Source organism: Uranotaenia lowii, chromosome 3, assembly GCF_029784155.1.
Source record: "Uranotaenia lowii strain MFRU-FL chromosome 3, ASM2978415v1, whole genome shotgun sequence".
Lineage (NCBI taxonomy): Eukaryota > Metazoa > Arthropoda > Insecta > Diptera > Culicidae > Uranotaenia > Uranotaenia lowii.
Window position 1 is genome coordinate 97485857 of NC_073693.1, and position 22377 is coordinate 97508233.

A 22377-nucleotide genomic window follows, 5' to 3' on the forward strand; every position below is an offset into this window, starting at 1 on the left:
AATGATTCACGAGTAACAATATCGACTCAGAATTGAAACCGAAACCTCGAAATCTTATTCCAGGTCCACTATTCTATTACAGTTTTTCAAAACAATTTCTCAATTATTGATTGAAATTTAGTTCCGAATATCTTATTTCATTGAGATACGACTAAACCTGCCAGATTTCCCAGATGTTGCTCGATTTTGTTCGCTTTATTTGCAAAATCAAACGAAAATTTGATTTTATTCAGTAGAATTATGTATTTTGCGTCCCAATTTTTGAGTACTTTCAACAGAAATAACATAAACGATTTTTTTTAGGAAACTATACGATATCCAATTGACTAACGTGTTTAAAAAAAAGTTTTTCAAATGCTTTTCTTCATGATTTTTATTGAATAATATGAATATTGTTTTTTTTTCTGGGACTTTCATCCTGTCGGATGATTCATCCCTAAGGAAATATTTGGTAAACTTAGTTTAGAATAACTCCGGATGTTGTGGTTTCAAATTTACTCATTAACATTAAAATCCGATGTCTTTGATCAGATTTGGCATTCTTTATTTAGTGTTTTTTTCTTGAAATCCAGTTTTTATCATCATTGGGAAAAAAACCTGTATCGAATTCTATCTTTTATCTGTAACAACAGTTTCATCATTCGCCATATTCAGTTAGATTTACAAATTGAATTTCAAATCAATAACTGAAGAAAGAAGTCATATGACAAGCCGAAAATTCAGAAGTAAAAGAAGAGAATTCTTGTTGAGGGTTCGCTATTTGATTCGTAAAGGGTGATACGGTCAAAATTTGGTCAAGGGAAAACGCGTGTAAATCGGTGAAATCGTTTATTTAGAAAATCAAATTAAATTTCTTTTTCAAGATTAAATAGTATAAAATTCAGGAAAATATTTAGTTAGGCTTCCGCTTTTCCAAATCCGAATTGCCGGGCCTTACGCTTAACCCCTGCCATCAGATTTTGTACAGCCACCTTGTCCACCTTCTTCGCCGCCGAAAGCCAGTTTGCTTTGAACTGCTGCTCGTCCTTAGCAGTTTTTTGGTCTTCTTCAGGTTCCGCTTGAAAATAGCCCAGTATTTCTCAATTGGGCGGAGTTCTGGCGTGTTGGGAGGGTTCTTGTCCTTGGGAACCACCTGCACGTTGTTGGCGGCGTACCACTCCATGGCCTTTTTACCGTAATGGCAAGATGCCAAATCCGGAAAAAACAGTACGGAACAACCGTGTTTCTTCAGGAAAGGCAGCATACGTTTATTCAAACACTCTTTCACGTAAATTTCTTGGTTGACAGTCCCCGAAGCTATGAAAATGCTGCTTTTCAAGCCACAAGTACAGATGACTTGCTAAACCAGATATTTCTTCGCGAACTTTGACAGTTTCATGTTCTTGAAAATATCTGCTACCTTTCCCCTTCCTTTTGCCGTATAAAACTCCTGTCCCGGAAGCTGCTTGTAGTCGGCTTTGACGTGGGTTTCGTCGTCCATTACCACGCAGTCAAACTTCGTCAGCATCGTCGTGTACAGCCTCCAGGATCGCGCTTTGACCGTCGTAATTTGTTTATCATCGCGATTTGGAGTCACTATCTCTTTGTAAGTCGATAGTCCGGCTCGTTTTTTGGCTCGATGCACGGTTGTAGACGATACACCCAGCTTATTTGCGGCATCTCGAAGAGAGAGGTAAGGGTTTCGCTTGAAACTACCGGCAACTCTCTTTGTCGTCTCAGCGGCTTCCGGTTTTCGATTTCCCCCCGATCCAGACTTCCTGGCTGTCGACAAACGTTCCCCAAACACGTTAATTTCATTTGTAACCGGTTGATTTGGCACCTTTTAGCGATTTTGGCAGCTTTGCGAGCGAGTAGCTCGGATTTTCACGATGCGCGAGCAAAATTTTGATACGCTGCTCTTCTTCCTTGGACGGCATTTTGACAACTGAAGAGTGAATTCCAAAATCAAAATAGGAGCAATATTCTACACACACACACACCTGCAAAATGAGGGGTGTTCAGGTTTTTTAAATGCAAAATTGAAAGAAATACGTCATGTTGATATTGACCAAATTTTGACCGTATCACCCTTTATTGTTGAACCTCAACAATATTGGGCACCTGAAATTGAAAGCCACGTTAGCCCCTTGTACCAATTGTCATGGTTTATGATATGCTGAGTGTTGCCAGAATGCTCAAAACATTTTACAGTTTTTAGCGGGAAAAACTGTAATTATTGATGGAAACGAAATAGATGTTCTCTTAATTTTTTGTTCACACCAAGAAAAGTTGTTTTTTTATTTCCCTACCCGAGAAAAATGGTCTGACACAACATCTGTCGATGACAGACCAATTTGCTGCCTAGCTCTAAAATGAGACAACTTGCTTGAATCAGTGAATAATTAACTGAATAAAACTGTGTCTTTCCCGAAAGTATCACGATGTGATAGAAGCTCGTAATCCATAATCAAGTGATTAAAACCGTTTGATAATTACGAGTGTCCCTCATATGGCAATTTACGGCTCTGAAGACCGGATGTGAGCCGTCAACAGAGAAAGGGCCAACCAACTTTTATTACTTAAGTTCAAGTTCACAGTTTAACTGCAATTATAAAGAGTGAAAGGTTCACCAGAAGAGGGTGAAAGAACATTGCAGCTGAAGAGTTCGAAAGAGTAAACCATTAAATTACCTACCCACGTAATGGGCCCAAAACAAATTTGATAAACCAAGAACCTGCCTCGCTGCACAATCAATCGGCGGACAAGGTCGCGTCTAATGATTGCTGCATGCACAGCAGACAGTAGCTTTGAAGCTTAGGCGTGCAATTGAGCGCTGTTTTCTTGAACCGATCAGAATTTGCTGTTTGTTTGGTGTCTAATAGTTGGTCTGGTCTCTAAGTGGGATGCAGAGTAGATAGGTACATACATGGTGCCGATTATGGTGCGTACATCCACTTTTTTTCAGGTGGATTATTAAGGCACACACAAAATTCACAATTAGAGGCACACGATGAGTGGTATGAAAGGTGAGTCAAAACGGAACGCTGCTGGCTGGTAAGTAAGTGAGCCGCCTTCCACTCAGCCATTTGCCTAGGAATGAAGATGTACTCCAAACTTGTGTAAACCATGCATTTTTTTAGCTCTCTTTACTTTGGCGGATTGATGTATTTTTAACCGAATTTCAACCTTCTGAATCAACATCCACCACCGAATTACGGATGGTAATTTTTGGCAGTTATAGTTTGGGCGCCACGCTGGGTAGTACATCTTCTCGATCATGAAGTTGCTCCTGATAATTTTAGGAATCACTACCGGAATTTCTGCCCTCGGTACGAAAAATTCAAACCAAAGATAGCTTAAAACTAATCGATTCTTATTGTGCCTCCAGCATACAATCGAAGCGCATGGCCAGATTTGTATCAGTACGACAATTACGGCCAATGTCAGAATCACGGAAGACATTTCTGCCTAGTAAAAGGCCTCATTCACCCGGATCCGTCGAATGAGTTGTGGCTGCAAATCAAGGTAAATCGAACGGACTTTTTTTTAGTGTTGCCAATCATGATGTCACTTAGATGGGAAATCAATCGCTAAAATTTGCCATCAGAACCACAGCCAAGATGCGCGCCACTATCGGTGGTATCTTTTGGAACGCGGAGTGTGTCTGGAGGAGTGTCTGAGGCAGTTGGAGGTCGATGGAGATCGCCCGAGAGATGATCCGTTGCCAATCAGGAAGGAAGCGATAGAGGCTGATTTTTTAGTAAGTACCTACTTGAGTGAGCGTGTTATCTGCTTTCGTTTGGTGAATTGGTCATTATCGCGAGCCGCTGGATATTTCTCTTAGGAAATCAATCGCTAGCGATTCGATATTTGCCACCGAAGCGGACTAGTACATAATTTAAAGTGTATCCTTTTTTCTTTTAAATAGCTTCTTTGAATTTTAAATTCAATTCTGCATCTTGATCACTTGTGGTTTTTTTTTTCAATCTGTTTCTTATTATATTTGAACAGTTGGAATACATAAGAATTAGTTTCGTAAATCCTTGTCTTTGTTTCTCTGAATAAAACAAAAATGCTACCTACGCACGGAGCAAATTTGATAACCTTATTTCTTATTTGACTGTGCAAGTATGAGTTCAATGTTTAAAAAATAATTTGTTTTTAAAACTCTTTTGTTATTTTCTTTTATGCAAAACACCTGAATTTGCACATAGAAAACACTTTTCTACCCAAAAAAGTGATAAAAAAAAAATTGAGAGGCTCTTGCAAAAACTCTAACCAGTTTAAAATTTATTAATGTCTAATTTGAAGTTATTCTAATCTCTAATACATCAATTTGATAGAATTGGTTTTTCCAGTGGTTAACACTCAGGATTGTAAAGTTGTAACTGATTGAGGGGAAATTTCCAGCTAAAATCAGTTTTAAAAGAGTGCAGACATTTCAAATACAAAATCTGTCAACAAATGTACGGGAATGTGAGCACAATTGTTCCTCGAGATACATACTTAGCACGACTCTTTAATAGGAATCGTCATCTGAATCTGTTACAAATGTAACATATTTCCGAAATATGTGTCAACTGTAACAAAAGCTTCCAAAATTCAAAACACATATTTGATTCATTGAACAATTGAACATTGATAAAAATGTAACTGATAGATCATTTAAATAAAAGAACAAAAATAAATCTTCTGATATATATCAAATCTTAGTAGTAGGAGTATGCGAACTGGAAAGAGCACAAACCTTCCGATTTATACGAACAAATTTTCATAACTATTTTTTGTTGGTTCTATTGGTCTTTTGTATCTACTCTTATACCAACTTGATTATCGCAGATCAGTATATAACGCAAACAGTATTTTTTTTATAAAGGGTTACAGATTTTTTTGTGATTTCGGCAACCTGGGTTCCCCCTATTTCTATTGGTTCTACGGTAGATTTTCTTGGACCCATATTAATTTTTCTTTTTTTTGTCAAAAACCATCACATTATTAACGCGCCAGCGCCTGTGTAAAACTCGTGCAAAACTGGTGCACTACAGAACGGATAAACAAACACAATGCCAACAGATAAGTGCAAAAATTCTTGGTGCAAACTAGATTGCTTCTGCTTGTTAACGAATACCCGATCAGGAGAGCATATCAAAATAATTACTCAAACGTATCTCACCAAGATATTTACATCTGATTCAGTTATAATTAAGTACTGAAAAATTTAGATTTTAAGTTTCTCCAATCTGAATTATATCTTATTCTGATTGACAGACTTGAATGCGGTTGAGAAAGTTTTCAATGATAAAGAATTTTTTCGGGTTGTCCCAAAATAAAATGATTATATCTTATTTTGATATATGTACAACTTTTTCTGAAACACGGACATCGAAGTCAACGGCCCAAATTGTGAGTTTCGCCCAACAGATCCTTTAAATTGGATCCAATTTTTGGGAAACCAAAAATGGAACATGGTTTTAGCAAATAATATGGTTTATTGACATTCCACTAGAAATTTTTCTCGAAGCACTCATATCTTGATAAGTTATAATTTTGATAGGTTTTGTTCTGCCCAATATCAAACTATACTATCTGAACGAGATATAATCTTGAAAGGAGCATATCTAAAATTTATATAATTTAGCTATGATCGTATAGAATTTTTGATATAATTTGAGATATTTTAACATCCTACGAGTACTGAATAATAACTCATTTAGATCGGAAAAAATTAGTATCAAAATATCTCATCTTGAAATAATTTAGTTTTTCCCTCCTGATCGGGAATGAGCTCAACCCCATTCAAGTCTGTCAATCAGAATTAGATATAATTCAGATTGGAGAACCTTTAAATCAAAATGTTTGAGTAATTAATTATAACTGAATCAGATGTAAATATCTTGGTAAGATACGTTTGAGTTATTATTTTGATATGCTCTCCTAATCGGGATTCCACTAGTAATTGTTCCGTAGCACTCATATCTTGATAAGTTATAATTTTGATAGGTTTTGTTCTGCCCAATATCAAACTATGCTATCTGGACGAGATATAATCTTAAAAGGAGCATATCTAAAATTGATATAATTTAGCTATGATCGTATAGATTTTTTGATACAATTTGAGATATTTTAACATCCTACGAGTACTGAATAATAACTCATTTAGATAGGAAAAAAAATAGTATCAAAATATCTCATCTTGATACAATTTTGTTTTTCCCTCCTGATCGGGTTCCTGGGGTTTGGCCTCCTGCAAAGGTTATCCTTTATGCGTTCCTTTCTTATGCAAATTACGCTGTAATATTGATTACTCGTGATTGGAGCAATGGCTGAACAGTAGGTGTAGTTTTATTGTTTTCACCGTTAAAAATCACCCATTAGTGTCTAAGGAAAGTCAAATTTTCTATGCTAAACGACTTAAAAAAACACAAAACCACGAGATCTTGCGAAATGGTCTTTTTAGTCCTTTTTAGGACTGGGTTGGACTTGTTTTGAATGTTTAAGAACTGGCATGTAAAATAAATCACAATTTTTCACTAGATAGTCCAATTATTCTGTTGTGTTGTGAGCCTACTTGGTTGAATGATTCAACTGAATCAAAACAATCGAAAGTTTCCTTTCAATTCAACCACGGTACCGTGGTTGAATTTAAAGGAATTCTTCGATTGTTTTGATTCAGTCCAATTATTGCTGCTAGGCCACTAGGGTAGGGTTGCCATCCGTCCCGCAAAAGCGAGACATGTTTCTCAAATCTCTTGCAAATAATATAATCGATCGTGGATCCAACATATAACAGTTTAGCGAATATACATAGACCGTGTGTCTAACTCTCTATTTTTACACCCAGAAACTGCTAATGAGGTTATAAAATCTCTTAAAAATAAAAAATGCAATGGTCCCGGTAACATACCTACGCTTTTACTTAAAAATCACCATTTGACATTTTCAAGTATTCTTGCAAATTTTTTTTAACAAAATGTTAGAGTCTGGCATCCATCCAGAATACCTAAAAACAGCTAAATTGACTCCAATTTATTAAATAAGGTGACATGACATCCTTGAGGTGAACAAATACCGCCCCATATCAACACTGAACGTCTTGAGCAAGGCAATCTGAAAAATTATTAATACACAGATTTCATTGTTTTTGTTAATGCAACAATGTGTTGTATAATATCCAATATGGATTTAAATCTGGGTCGAGTACGCCAACAGCTATTTGCGAGTTATTGAACTCCCTAAGTGAAAAAAAGACTGTAGGTGCACTTTTTCTCGATTTAAAAAAAAGCATTCAAAACTCTCAACCATGAAATTCTTCTTAGAAAACTAGAGTGTTATGGTATCAGAGGCACAGCGAACGACTTGATATGAAGTTATCTGACCAACCGTAAACAATTTGTTTGTTTAGGAACTGCAAGAAGCTCTGTAGAAGTTCTAGATATCGGTGTCCCGCAGGGCAGCAACATAGGTCTTCTCTTATTTTTATTATGCATAAACAATATCAGCAAGTTATCTCTGCATGGTGTTTCCCACCTATTTGCTGATGATACAGCCAGGGACCGAAAAAAAACACACTGTGCTGTGAACACTGTACGTGCAACACGAAATCTCATGTGCTGATACAAAAAAAATTGTGTGCAACACTTCATTGTAACACGACACAATTTGGGTGCCGTGCTGTACGAACACAGCACAGTTTTCAAATGTGTTGTGTTGGGAGACGGCACTGTGTTTTTGAAAAGCAACACAGTTTCCTAATTAAGGAAGCTGCGCCATGATTTACAATAAGGAAAAGTAAATGTAAAGTTTGATCAAATGTAGTCAATTTAAATGTCATGAACAAACCTGGACACTCCTGTAGTATCAACCCAAATTTCAGCTGACCAGTCTGAACTTTTTTCGAACTTATTTCTTCATAGCTGTGGTGTTGTTTGGAATGGGTTCAAGATTGATCTTCTCCAGGTTCCAGCTTAGAACAAATAAGTAACCGCATTCAAACTTCCGGTGAATAATTTTTTTTTTCTCAGAATGGTTTTCATGGCAAGGTTTTCAGTCCCTCAAAGTTTCTTAAAATAAGTTATATTTTATCTTTCACTTACTTTTCTCTTCATTTCATAAGATGTCTCAATGCGCTTAGTATCAATTTTGGTGTTCGCTACGAATCCGGTAGGAACAAGACGAGCGGGGGCGCAACGAGCGAGGTGGTTAGACCAAGTGGAGCGTGATCTGGCGAACGTGGGGTGCCCGAGAAATTGGAGAACGGTTGCTATGAACCGAGTGAATTTTAGGAATTATGTTCGTCAAGTTATGTCGTGAGACGGAATACTATGTAAATAAATAATATCAATTTTTGAATTAGGTCTCAAAGCGTCCATTTTCCGCATTGAACATACTGCTACAATCCTTACTGACGCTGGGAATACTAATGGCACTACAACTTAATTGACACTTGCTTCAAACTAATTATTTTTGAGGAGGGCACCGGTGATCGATTTAGGCTTCCACCATAATTGAAAACTTTGACTTTTGCTTGTACTGATTACTTAGATTGGAGAATATTAACAAAAGTTGAGATATAAAAAATACATTCAAATGAAGTTAACAAATTGTTTTGAAAGAAAAATTAAAATTCAAGCCGTCAGGCCCATCGTATAGAAACCCTAACAATTTTGTTTAAAATTTTGATTGCTGTTGCAAGGCTCGAATTCTCAAATGTATGTTCAGAATGAGTGCATGTTCGAAAAAAAAAATTTATTATTTCAGTTTAGTACGCATGATAATTAATCTTATTCAGATTAAGGGCCATTTGTCCGATAAACCCGTGTAACAACCCGTCCCTTCAATTTCATAAACAATCAGAAGAGGGGTAGGCTTAATAGCGGCACGTTACCCAAACATACGGGAAAGTTGTGCCGCCATAGCTATAATAAGTAATTTGTGTTCGTTCTGTAAACACTGTGTCTAATCTGAACACAGCACAATTAATGTGTTGTGCTACATTCAAGTGTCGCACACATCGTCATCTGTGTCAACACTTTCGATTAGATGTTGCACACAATGTTTTTTATGTAGACTGTGTTATGTATCATCCGCAACACAACTAATTTGAACAACACAAACACAACATGATTTCGTTTTCAGTGTGCCGTGTCAAAAAATTGTGTTGCACGTACTGTGTTCGTGCTATTTTTGGTCCCTGGATACAGCTCTTTTTTACTCCGGCACCTGTCAAAATAGTGTTACCAGGCTTATGAAAGAAGATTTAGAAGTTCTCCATAAATACTTTTCCACAAACCTTCTGACACTTAACCTCACCAAAACAAAGTATATGATCTTCCACTCTTATAAAAAAATGAATCTCATAATACTCCCAAAATCACTGAAATTGCGATCGAAAGAGTATTCGGATATTACTCTGGATGAAACTCTTTCATGGAGCAATTACTCATTTATATTATTTGATCGCCATATAGGGAAGGCATCTTTGTCCCTTTTGTCACGTCTACAATCCCTTCAAAACTGTTGCCGAAAGACTATCCTTAATCTTCCTCTACTCTATTCAACTAATCTAATCTATTCTAACAGGTCACACAACATAATACCTCAACCTCAATTTTGCGATTTACAAACAATTATTTATGTATTTGATAAAAGTAGTCAAAGCCAGAGATTTACAAAAGGAGTTAGAATCGATAACACCCGCTTTTCTCATCATTTAGTACGCAGCACATCTTTAACTTCTCGTGGCCAACGTCGAATCTCTTTTATTGGCCCAACAAAATTCAACGTTCTTTCTGAAGATATAAAGAATCCAGCGTATAGAAACTGTTTCAAGACCAAACTAATACGTTATTCCAAAGAAAATTTAAGCCGTTGATCATCCAACTACTATTTAGAAGTAATGTAAATTTAGTATGATAAAATGTAGTTTTATTTCTAGTGTTTTAAATTAAATTTCATTTGTATGCCTGATAAATATCAAATATGTACATTGATCTCTTAAAAGAAAATATTCTTTCCACTGAGATTCATGTTGCAATTAAGTTTTTGTAACGTGACATCTCCTCGCACTAAGTAATAATATTATTTGAGTTCTCAGCATGAGTAAATTTTTGTTCGCGTTTTGTGTTTTTCCTTTTGCTGTCAGACATGCTGAGAATAGTTTGCGTCCATTACCAAGGGGCTCATATGAGCTTCTTGGTGTGGGAGAGTGTGGCGGGTCGCTAAGAAAAAAAATCTCGAGTATTTACTAATCCCAGTTTTAGTATTCCGCTGCAGTTTTTTTTTTAATTTTCTGACTTGTTAATTGTTTTTCAGTTCGAATAATGATAGAAATTAAAAACAAAAAGCTGTTTTGAAATGCTGATTCAAATTTGAATGAGCATTTCATTCAAACTTTATTTCTTGCTTCTCGAAACTCATACGCGTTTGCAAAATTTGGATAATAATTTACCGAATATACTTAAAATAGAGGCCTTCCTGAGTTTTTGTTTCATATCCGGATTTGAAATTCTAAAACTTAGATCTTATGCAGAATTCAAATATAACAAAGCTTTAAAATGGCGAATCAGAATTCAATACTAAGAATCTGATACATTATTCGAACTACAAGAAATTGATCCAGATTCATAAGTCGGATTAAAACTAAATAGTTAAAATGATGAAATGAAATTAGAACCCAAAACATCAGAATTGAAATTGATTCATGATTGAGAGCTCTGAAACAATTTTCACTTCTTGGCTCAGGTTCTAAATTGTGATCTGAAATTAAAATTCAGAAATCGTTATATTTTGTATATTTCAGAAACCGTACTCAATAAAATCGGAATCAGATTCGAAATTCAAACTTCTGATTCAGAGAAATAGTCGAAATTCAGATTCAGTACGTACATGAATTTTATAATTAATATAAAAATATGACTTATAAAAGTATGACTATTTCTATAGAAAAACTAAAATCGCATAAATTGATGACATATAATTTTGATATTTAAAGCAGTTTAAAAATTTAAGTTTTATTTAAGCCTCCGAAGCTTTTCGCAAAATATCCGTTTCTGGAAATATTGGAATTTGCTGATATTAGATTTATTGTGTAGGTAATTAATTCTAGTTTCTAAAATTAATATATATGCTTTACCAAGTTTTCTGTAGTTGGTTCCGAAATAAACAAATCACGAAAAATAATTATATTTTTAAATTTTCCATAATTCCTGTCACTTTGCTCTATATAATGGTTTCTTTGTTCTTTGAAATTGTCAAGAATAAATCTTTCCAGCGATGTATAAATACATGTGTTGGGGTCGAATGAAAGTTTTGACTGCAATCCCGGATTTTCTAATAGATAAAAATTTACTTGAAAAAATGACATCCAATTTTAGCTTTGCTTTGCTGTAACTCATTTTTAAATAATCGGATATTTTAGACTCAAATTTGAGTTTTTTTTTTCGTTAATCTGATTATCATTTTCACAGAACATACTTGGTCTCTCAAAAATCTTAGTTCTTCAGTATATTGGAATGAAGATAAGGTGGATTTGAATGTGCGTTTCGGGTCATTCAGGTCATATTGGAAGGTTAAAAAAGTCCTTCACTGGATTTAAAAACAAAAATATGATTTTTAATGATAAATATTGGTTTTAACGAGACATGTAATTTCACGCAAAAAATTTAACAGGGAATTGCATGTTTTCTTAATGTATTGTTTAACAGTATATTACAGTTTTTTAGAGAGCCAAATCATAAACAAAAGTCTTAACTTTTGATCAAGTATGCAATAATAAGACTTGAACCACATAATTTTAACCTCAACTTTATAATAACTATAACATTACTAAGTTTCGCTGACTTGCACTGGAACAAACCAAAATCAGCATAAGTTTTATTTCATTGGTTAAGAAATTCATTCAAACATAATGTTTTTTGGCAAATTTGCTCAAAATTAGCAGCATTTTTTCAATTTTTTTAATGCGAGATTAGATAACTCGTGTAGTTCACAGCATTCCAATAATATTCTGGTTCAGTTAAACGTTTTTTGAGCTCATCATTCAACCGATGTACAAACTTTGGATAAAAGAAAATATTCTTTAAACTGCTTCCAAATGATTATGGCTCCTTATTTTAAGCAGGAATCTTTGTATAATCTCCTGAACTACAACATTTTTTTACCCAAGAGTCCCAACTATACAACAGTGGAAGAATGTCCAATTTTTCATTAGATACTCTCTTAACAACTCTGGCTGAGGGTACATAGATATTCATACTCTGCAGGCCAAAAGTTTGGGATCACCACATGGTGTATCAGCCTAAAGTTTTAGATCAGTCTTCTAAAACATGCATTTTTTCACGCGTATCTCTGTTCTCAAACAACGTTTTGTTCATCTGGTAAGCTGATATGGAAGCTAATGAGTTAAACTTGCTTTATGGATAAATAATTTGGAAAACTAACTTCATTAAAACTTTAGCTAAAGTTTGATCATTTTCTGATGAATTTCACCAAATAGTCCGACCGTCAAAAACACGCAAATTTGATTTGAACATAACTATGTGTTCTTACAAGTTATTGCAGATCGGATAGGCTTATTTGAAAGCTAAAAGTTGGACTGTTTGGTGAAAAGTATCCAAAAATGATCAAACTTTAGCTACAATTCTAATGAAGTTAGTCTTCAATCATATTTCAAATAAATATCCATAAAGCAAGTTCAACTCATTAGCTTTCAAAACAGTTTACCAGATAAACAAAACGTTGTTTAAGAACAGAGATACGCGTGAAATAAAAATGCATGCATGCATGACTGCTCAAAAACTTTTGGCCGATACACCTTACTACGGGGTGATAGAAAACTCTTGGACGATAACTTAAGTAGCTATTTTATATATTTTAAGTACATTGAAATTTTTTTTGTACAAAATTAATCAAATCAGTTTTGATAAATATGAAAAAAAAATTGAATTCAATACGAATTTTGAAATTTTGTCCACCCTATCCTGAGATGATAGGGTGTGAATTTAAAGCACTTTAAAGTGCAGTTTTTGGTAAATGTCCGCATTTCAAGCTTAGTTTAGATAACATAAGCTTAACATATTATTTTTGTCAAAACCTTTTAAAGAAGGTTTTGCTCACGATCTTTCGAATGAGATCCTAAGAATTCAAACATGTTAGAAGATGGCTGAGATATGGCCGATTAAAATTTGGTTGTTTTTCGAGGGAATGTTCCCAAACTTACGCCCGGCAGTGTATGTATTAAGGTTTTGTTATAAAAGTTATACTTTTGAATGGTTTTCAAAATGTTCTGCTTTTTCGGCAGTGTTCCGCTTTTTATTGTGAAATGTCCTGCTTTTTTTTCAAAAAATATCTGGCAAGCTTATACTAGGGTGATCCTAAAAATGCTTAAAAAATATAATAAAAATTTAAGTCTTCTCAGCTAAGTCAACTGAGCTGACTAGATAACTTTTCAATATCTCAGATTGTTCAGTTTTTGTTTTCATGATTATCTTTTGTTCCATTTTCAGTACCTTGCCGATGCCAAATATTTTCCCGAATCGAAGGAAATAATATCAAAACACCACGCGTCCATATCCGAATGCCTGAATCGAAAACTTTTTCGAAAATATGGCATGACGGCGGCCTGGAAGATTGAATATTGTCAAGATTTCAACCGTTTCACTCCAACACTTGAATCGGCGGATTATTTATCGATACTTTTGCTCGTAATCCTATGCAGCTTGGCCATTGCTGGCACTGTTGTCGATCGCCGTTTACAACGAAAGCGAGCAGTTGAGCAACCGGACAAGGTGGGTGAGTAGGTACTTATTTTCCGCAAGTTATAAAAATATTTAATCGACAGATTTGCTTAACCCAGTGAAAGGATCTCCGATAGCTTCAATTTTCTCAATCCCACAAAATCTTCGAATCCTCATGGAGCCTCCAAAGTCGTCTCTTAGTAGAGATTTCAAATTCCTGGAAGGAATGCGTTTTTTGTCAATTATATGTATCATCCAACTTCACTCAAGCATCACGATGATGTACATTCCTGTTAAGAATCCGAGTTTTAACGAAGATGTAGGTGGTTTACGTATTGTTAAAAAAATTTTAGTCCTACTAAACTATTTTTTTTTAATTACAGCCTCTCCACAGTCCCATCGCAGCAATAATAGCCGCACTGTCACCGAATGTGGTCCAGTCGTTTTTCACCATTGCAGGAATTCTGATGGCGGGAACCCTGCTCGATCACATGGAAAAACAATCCCAGATTACGTGGAAATTGGTTGCTGATAGAATTTTAAATCGAATGAAGCGCATTGCACCTCTCTATCTATATTTCGCCTTGTTTTCTCTCACGCTGAATCGACTCATTCGACTGGGACCCCTGTATGATCGGTCGGTCAACTCCGAATGTTTGAAATGTCGGAACAGTTGGTGGGCCAATGTGTTGTTCTTGAACAACTACCGGGAAGTAACTGAAAATGTATTATCTTTTTTCTTTTCTTTAAAATGGATTTACAATTTTTAAAAACGGTTATTTCATTTTGCAGTGTTTTGCAACCAGCTGGTACCTTAGTGCCGATCTGCAATTTTACGTCTTTGGGGTGATTTCACTGACCGCAATGAAAAAGTACGGTACATTACTCCATTTTAACTGAACAAAAATCATAATCATTATAATTTTCCTCTCGTTCAAGGTATCCACAGTGTAAGAAATATTGGATTGGATTCATGCTTTTGCTAAATTTCGTAGCCCCTGCAGCTGTTATGTGGATTGCCAATCTACCACCTCTCCTGGGCCCACTAACAAAGTAATTGAATCTAACAGTGATGAATTTTTAATTCTTTTTTTTTTCTTTACTGCAGTGCCGGATTTACTCGGGTGCAATGGGGGAGTCCCGATGTCCCGGGCCACCGAGCTCATGTGGCTCCCCGATTTTTTTTTTCAAAACTTAGCTTACCTCGATTTTAAGAACATGGTGTCTGTTTTGGGACCAGCCATAGAAAATCTTGGCATCTCTGAAAATTTGCCACATTATAGAGCATTGATTTTGATTCATTATTCATGACAATTCTTTGTTTTGTGAATAACTTTTAAATGCGTTGATGGAAATTGAGGAAATTTTCAGCAAAGCGGCCTAGTAATGTAATGTTCACATGTGTAAATTTTTCTAACGTTCTGTTCAGTGGTTTCGAGATAGCGTCCTATGAATAAGTTTTTTGACTTTTATTTTTGGGCACCAACTGCGCCATCTATAATGTATACCTAGAACCACCATTTTTCGAATTCTTGGCCTTTTTTGATCACGTTTTATGCTTCCTGAAGCTTGACATCCAAAATCACTCAATTTTTTATTTGGTCGAAGTTATGAAAAATTAAGCAGATTGTCCTCCTTCGGCAAAAAAACCACATATTTGACTTTTTACCACTCCACCACAGTTTTTTTTTGTAATGGCACGATTCCATATCCGACAAAAACAGAGTAGAAACTTTTTTGGACATATGGAAGTTCATATGCAGAGACAACGGTCGCATTTGGAGGCAGTCTTCTTTTTATATTTACCCATTCATTGTGTCAAGCGTTATGAAACATTGGCTGATTTTCAGCTTCCACAAATCGTCAGCCTCCTCAAGTACTAGACTTCAAATTTTTCAATTTTTTTTCTCCTTGCTTATCTCCGGAACATCCAAGCGGGACTTTTCAATTAATAGTTTTTGGCTGTAAACCGGCCAGTTGTCCGCTAAAAAGTTCGATTTCCTGTCCATTACGTTTTTTTTTTCAAAATATCTCCCCGCTAGTGGTAAAAATATTTTGCGCACAATTTGACCACCGTATTTTGTTTATTTCACCAGTAGGCAGCTCTTCTAGATGCAAAAATTCACAGACAAATATTTAAAGTGTTCCACATACCAGATAAAATCCACGTTTTTTTTTTTATTTCATCTAGGAAATTAAAAAAAACCAATATTTTCGATAATTTGAACAAATGCCAAACTTTTAGAAAACAAAATTGAAAATGTCCAAGAACAATCTGATGAAATTAAGCCAAGTCATCCAACTAAAAGTTTAGTTTAGTTTAGTTTATTTGTATTCAAAAGTAGCGTAAGACAATTGTCTTTTCATTTTGCCACAGCGGCGTAATCGTATTGATGGAATGCACTTGTTACTTTCATTTAAATCTCTTAGAGAATGATTGGTTTTGTCCACAATTAACATTTCTTCTAGTTAAATAACGTTGAACATTGCTTTCTAAATGTGCTTAAATTAGGAATATTTTTCATTGGGTTTGGTAGTAAATTCCAAAGAACAACACCTTTGACAAAAAATGTGCAGTTATAAAAAGACGTTGTATGATTGGGGATCACATAATTTCGCGTCCTAGTGCCGTTGAAGGGTTGGATATGAAGGACATTTATTGGTGATGATTTTATGAAACATAAGACATGACCGAACTTTAATAAAATTGTAAAACGAATATCCTAATAACTTATGTTGCAAATGAGTAACTCGATCTAAACGGGATAGGTTAAAGACGAAACGAACGCAACAATTAAGCGCGATTTTTATTCTGTCGAGAGCTCTTGCAGAAATTGTAGGCAGTAGGAAATCACACGCAATAAAATATGGTAAAATGAATGTTTTAAAAAGTTTTAATTTGACGTTCTGGTTTAGGAAACTTGACTTAAGCTTTATGTTTCTAAGCACGCCATAAATTTTACCGCATTGGTTCAATACGTGGTTATCCCAGTCGAATCGACTGTCAACGATAAATCCTAAGTTTGTAACCTTGTTTGAAAAAACTATTTCATTATCTCCTAGTTGTAAGAAAGGCTTATTTGTGCATACAGTTCGTGTTATCAAAAGGGCATTTGATTTGGATGCATTCAACGTCATCAGATGATTTTTCGCCCACGTATTTATAGCTTGCAAATCTAGGTTCATTAACTGACCGGTTTCGACCATGCTTTGGTTTTTACAATTAATATACAGCTGAATATCGTCAGCAAACAAATGAATGGTGCAATATTTTACAATGCTTGGTAAATCGTTTATATACATAGTGAATAATATAGGGCCTAACACGGATCCTTGAGGCACTCCAGAATTAACTGGTAAAAAACTAGAAAAACTTTCATTGCTAAACACTGCTTGCTCCCGATCCTTTAGATATGAATGAATCAATTCAATAGCCGTTGGCTGAAAATCGAAATTCGTGTTTAATTTTCTACAGAGTGTTTTATGAGAAATTGTATCGAATGCCTTCGAGCAATCGAGCAGCACCATAAGAACTTTGTGGCCTTCATCTATGGATTTTGAAACATCATTGCATATTTTAAGCATGGCTGTTTTTGTACTATGTCCTGGTCTATATCCAGATTGATGCTCTGTTATTAAGTTGTTGAGATTTAAATACGTGCTTATTTGTTTTTTCATTATTCGTTCGAAAACTTTTGATAGGGCACTCAATATGCTAATTGGACGTAAATTCGATAGCGAAGATAAGTTAGTTTTTTTTCTTAAAAGGGATAATTTTGGATAATTTCCAGGCTTTTGGATATATTGATGTATTTATTATACTATTGAAAATGAATGATAAGTGATTTATGATAACTGGTAAAATAAGTTTTATAAACTTTATGGGTATATCATCCATACCTACGGCATTAGATTTAACTTCATAAACGGCGTTGATGATGTCATATTCTTCGATATTATTGAATTTAAAACCTGTTGAATTTGAATGGTAGTAGTTATGGGCTTGAACTTGATCTACTGTGAAGCTTTCATGAAATTTCTGATTGATTTCGTTTGGATGAAAATTGTTTTCCGAACAAGATTTGCGTTTCCATAAACTAATGTTTTCAAGTTGATTCCAAAATTCTTTGGGTGACAAGTTCTGACTGAATTTATTGTTGTAGTAATCGCGTTTTGCTTGCATAATTTTCTTGTTTGCTAGATTTCGAAGTCTTTTGAAAAATACTAGATCTTTATCGGCTTTAGTTAGCTTCCATTTAGCGTAAGCGCGATCGCGGTCGATAAATGCCAATTGTAAATTTGAATTAAACCATGGGTTGTATTTTCTTCTACTAGAGTTATGCTTCCGCAATGGAACACAAGTAACATGCAATCGCGTAATATTGTTGTTGAACATTTCTACGATGTCGTTCGTGTCGGAGAGAGCATAAAAATGAGACCAATCTATTCGATTAAATTCTTGAAAAAAGATGCTTGGATCCAACCGTTTATAATCTCTATAGAAAAAGGTGTCGTTTTTAATTTCTGTATCGTAGTTGAATGAAGCGTATATCAAGTCGTGATTAGAAGCATTAGGAACACTTATTTGACCAAAACGAATAACAGAATTCTGCCGGCTTGTAATAAGCAAGTCGAGTTGTGAAGCTCCGTGGTGATGGAAAAAAGTTGGTTCGGTCCCGACGTTGTACATACCGATTTCCGTGAGCACATTACAAAATCTTTCGGTTTTACTATTTTGGTTCATAAGATTAGTGTTGAAATCTCCTGTTAGAATTATGTCGTCATAACTACCTTCGTATTTTAGAACTTCATCGTGAATCATTTCTGCACAATCTATGGTGGGATGGTTGTAAAACAATCCAATAAGAATTTTTTTATTAGAAAGGGTTAGCTCAACAAACATAAATTCAAACGTATGGGAATTCCTAACTATGAAATTTGATTCAATGAGTTTACTTTTGTAACATTTTTTCACGTAAAGAATAAGCCCACCTCCGGTTTTACCTATACGATCACTTCTAAAAGTAGAATATCCGTCGATGGTTATTAGACCCATATCTTTAGTATGATTAAGCCAAGTTTCACATACCCCAGCAACATCAACTGATGAAACTAGCAATATTTGTTTGTATTCGTCAAATTTAGTCATGTTTTTGGCACAAATACTTTGCATATTAAGCATACAGATCGATAATTTTTTAGATTCGAAAGATGATTTCATTACGATTCCTGGTATGCACATATCTGTCAGGGTGTTGTTTTGGTTATTGAAGTTAGCCATTATCAAAAAACGCACATTTAGTGAAGCAATGATCAATAAAACTAAAACGTGTTTCTGAACAAACAATTTTTCGTAAAAAAACGAGTGCAGCTTAACTCGAAAAAAGCATTTTTCGGTTTTGTAGCAGTTTGATAGTCACGGTCAGCAGCAACTAGCTTATCGATGAAAGCGCCAAAGCAGCATTCTAAGACAGGAACATCCCTCGACGACAGCATTCTGATCAGCAACATACTTTTAGGAATTGGAGTCAGAGGAAAATTTCGGGATGGATTGGAAGGAGAGAGAGCGCTTGTTGGAAAAGGTTTGTTTTTCTTGACTTTTAGGAGGGGAGTCACGGGATAGCTTAGGGATGGATTGGAAGGACGGAGAGCACTTGTGAGGAAAGGTTTGTTTACTGTTTGTAACTTTTAGGAGAGGAGTCACGGGATAACTTCAGGGATGGATTGGTAGGACGGAGAGCGTTTGTACGGAAAGGTTTGATTTGTTTTGTAGCTTTCAGGAGGGGAGTCACCAAGGAAGATCAGGATGGGAGTCAAAGGAGAGAGATATCTTTTTAGGAGAGGTTATTATTGCAGCAGGCGATTGAGCTCATCCTCTGATGAGATCGGTGTACCTTCGTTCTCGGATATTTTCTTCACGAACACCACACCGTTTTTAGTATAAACGGATGCAAGCTTTTTCTCTCGCTTGAGATTAAGAGCTTTTATGTTGAGTGACCGAGCGGCGGGTGAGAGATTCTCGTTCACATAGATCCGATCCTTATTGTTGAACCCGATGATCTCGAGCGTGAGCGTCCTAGTTTTGAGATACCTGGAGTAAAAATCGTTCCTCTGGTTGGTGATCGCAAATTGGATCATCACTATATATGCCTTCCCAGCTACCATAGTGGCTCTCGACAGGCGTCTCATGTCGACTAGGGGCACCATCCCAGCATATCCAAGATGATCACACAGTTTCTCAAAATACTTGTAAAGGTTTTCTCCCTGGACGAACGGGATTCCTCTCATCAGCAGATCGTTGGAACACGAGGACCGTGCAATACTCTCGGTGTTCAATTGTATGCTTTCTGTATTGCGTGAGACTGAGATGCTGAGATCGGTGATCGTTTGTTGTAAACCCGAGCGTATGAGATCGATCTCTGTTTTGATTTCAGTTTTCATTACCAACATCTCCTCTTTGAACTGCTTTGAGATTTCGGTCTTTGTCCGCTCCATTTTTTCCATCAACAGCTCAGCTAATTGGGAGATGGACATCTCTTCTGGCTCATCGGCCACCCCGCTATTGTCTGGCTTATTTCGCTTGGTGGTTTGGCTCCTTGAGGTCATGATGAGATGGGTCCGGTGAGTTGAAGGTAGAATGTGCCAGTGGGTACAACTCCGCTTATACAATCGCGAACAATGGCTTTTTTTTCGGAATAGAAGCGAAATTATTTTTCCGGGTATTTCGCTTTTTCTAACGGATGGAATCGCGTCGATAGGCACCGGTTATAGTTCGACCGTATATTTACAAATTGGAGAAACTTTGGGACGATTGTAAGGTAAGATTCTTTACTTTTTCCGAGTTAAATGCGCACGACGATTTACTCGATGCACTCCATAATACGAGTTGGACTAAGTGAATTAAGAAAATATTTACTAAAAAATTGTATTAAATCATATAGAAACATCCACCTCAAATTGTCGAAAACCAAGTTGATGTTAAGATAGGGTTGCCATCCGTCCCACAAAATTGAGACATGTCCCGATTTTTTATTGGATGTTCCGCCGTCCCGCTTTTTCCTCAAAATTTCCCGCTTGTTTTTCTTGGAAAACTTTTACAAAGTTTACTTTACACTTGAAAAAATCCAACTTTAGCCTCGATTTCAATTAATTGGTTGACCAGAGAAAATCTTTCAAATACGTCTTTCTTCTCAAAATAAGAAGCATTTTTTTCGTAGTTCATATAAGATAATAAGAAATAACTCGTAAGTTCTTAGCATGACACTAAGATTCTGATTCAATTAAGCGTTCTTGGAGCACGTTCAACTAAGGAATTGTGAATAATTTTGGTACGAAGAAATTATTGTTTAAGTTACCTCCATATTACCAAAGGTCTTAATTTTTCGCCGGAATATTAATACACCACTCAATTGTCCAAAGTATATAATGATCGGAGTTTTCTTGTTTTCAAATTTTTATAACAAATTTGAAATATATTTGTTATAAGGTACACAAAGGTTTTTCACGTGGTATCAAATCTGCCGTTTACATAAAGGACTTGAAATATTTTCTCTCATATAACGTGTTGAATCGCGAGAACCGCGGAAAATAACCGCGCTTATGGCTAGAAACCGTGTAAATGGAAGGCATGTAAGAAAAACTGAACAATCCATGTAAAAAAAAACTTTAGAGTACATTCTTTGGACAACTTTGGCTGATGATATAGGTATAGGTTTGGATATACAATTTAGATTTGTTTGACAATTTCTTAAATGTCCTGCTTTTTTGGCTGAGTCTCGCTTTTTTTCGTGAAATGTCCCGCTTTTTGGCTTTCGTACAGAAAGGCATAGCGAACGGTCAGTTGGGGATATCATTAATTAAGGGTACAAGACCCCACTTTATAGGTACCAATCGACTCAGCTCGACGAGTTACGATGATGTCCGTGAATTTTTATGTTCCATTAAAAACGTTCTTACCACGTTACCTCCTAATTTCACGGTTTCACGTTTTTGATGATTTTAGTATCAAAAAATTGGATCCTGTAGGTCATATCTCAACACAAAAAAAAAAACAAAATTGTTTAAAAATTTTCTATTCCATAGAACATATCTTGCTTACGTTGGCTCCAAAAAAGGTAGCCATTTGCTCAGCAGCAGTAACCAGCAATCGCTAAATGAATTACAAAGGCGATCAAAAATTTGACAAAAATTTCATAAAACAGCAGGGAATCGATCCCACACCATCTAGCATGAGAGTTTAGGAGGTTTACCCCATGACCACTAGCGAGCGTCGAGGAATGTGGCTCTCAAACTTTAACAGTTTGAATTATTTGGGGGGGGTGATTTAGAAAATTTTCAAAATATAAGGCCAGAATTTTTTGAGTGATTTGTAAACATATAAACTAGGGAAGAAAAAATTTTGACGATAAAGATGAAGAGAATTCAGCAGCATGTAAATAATGTTAAAGACAATTTAAAAAAAAAAGTTTGTTCAAAGAATTCTGTACATCTGTTTGTGGCTGGCGAAGTCTTAGGCAAAACGCAGATACATTTTTTTTTTTCACTGGTATGAATTTGAATTTACGTTTATTTATCTAGCTGGGGATACCATTTGTTTATTTTTATGAGATTAGAAAACCATAAGCAATTTGATTTGAAAATCGTACTTTATTTATTTTCAGTCAAT

General features: G+C 35.5%; 1 protein-coding gene across 1 annotated transcript in view; it reads left to right on the top strand.

Annotated features, from left to right (window-relative positions):
• The first annotated feature begins 2893 nt into the window (after nucleotides 1–2893).
• The window catches only part of LOC129752451 (O-acyltransferase like protein-like), a 29792-nt gene continuing 10308 nt past the window's right edge, over nucleotides 2894–22377 (top strand). Inside the window, exons 1-8 of the mRNA XM_055748229.1 lie at nucleotides 2894–3308; nucleotides 3368–3504; nucleotides 3587–3739; nucleotides 13482–13767; nucleotides 13832–14031; nucleotides 14096–14437; nucleotides 14505–14584; nucleotides 14652–14765. Coding sequence (XP_055604204.1) covers nucleotides 3257–3308; nucleotides 3368–3504; nucleotides 3587–3739; nucleotides 13482–13767; nucleotides 13832–14031; nucleotides 14096–14437; nucleotides 14505–14584; nucleotides 14652–14765 — 1364 coding nt within the window. The 5' untranslated portion in view covers nucleotides 2894–3256. The remainder of the gene's footprint in view (nucleotides 3309–3367; nucleotides 3505–3586; nucleotides 3740–13481; nucleotides 13768–13831; nucleotides 14032–14095; nucleotides 14438–14504; nucleotides 14585–14651; nucleotides 14766–22377) is intronic.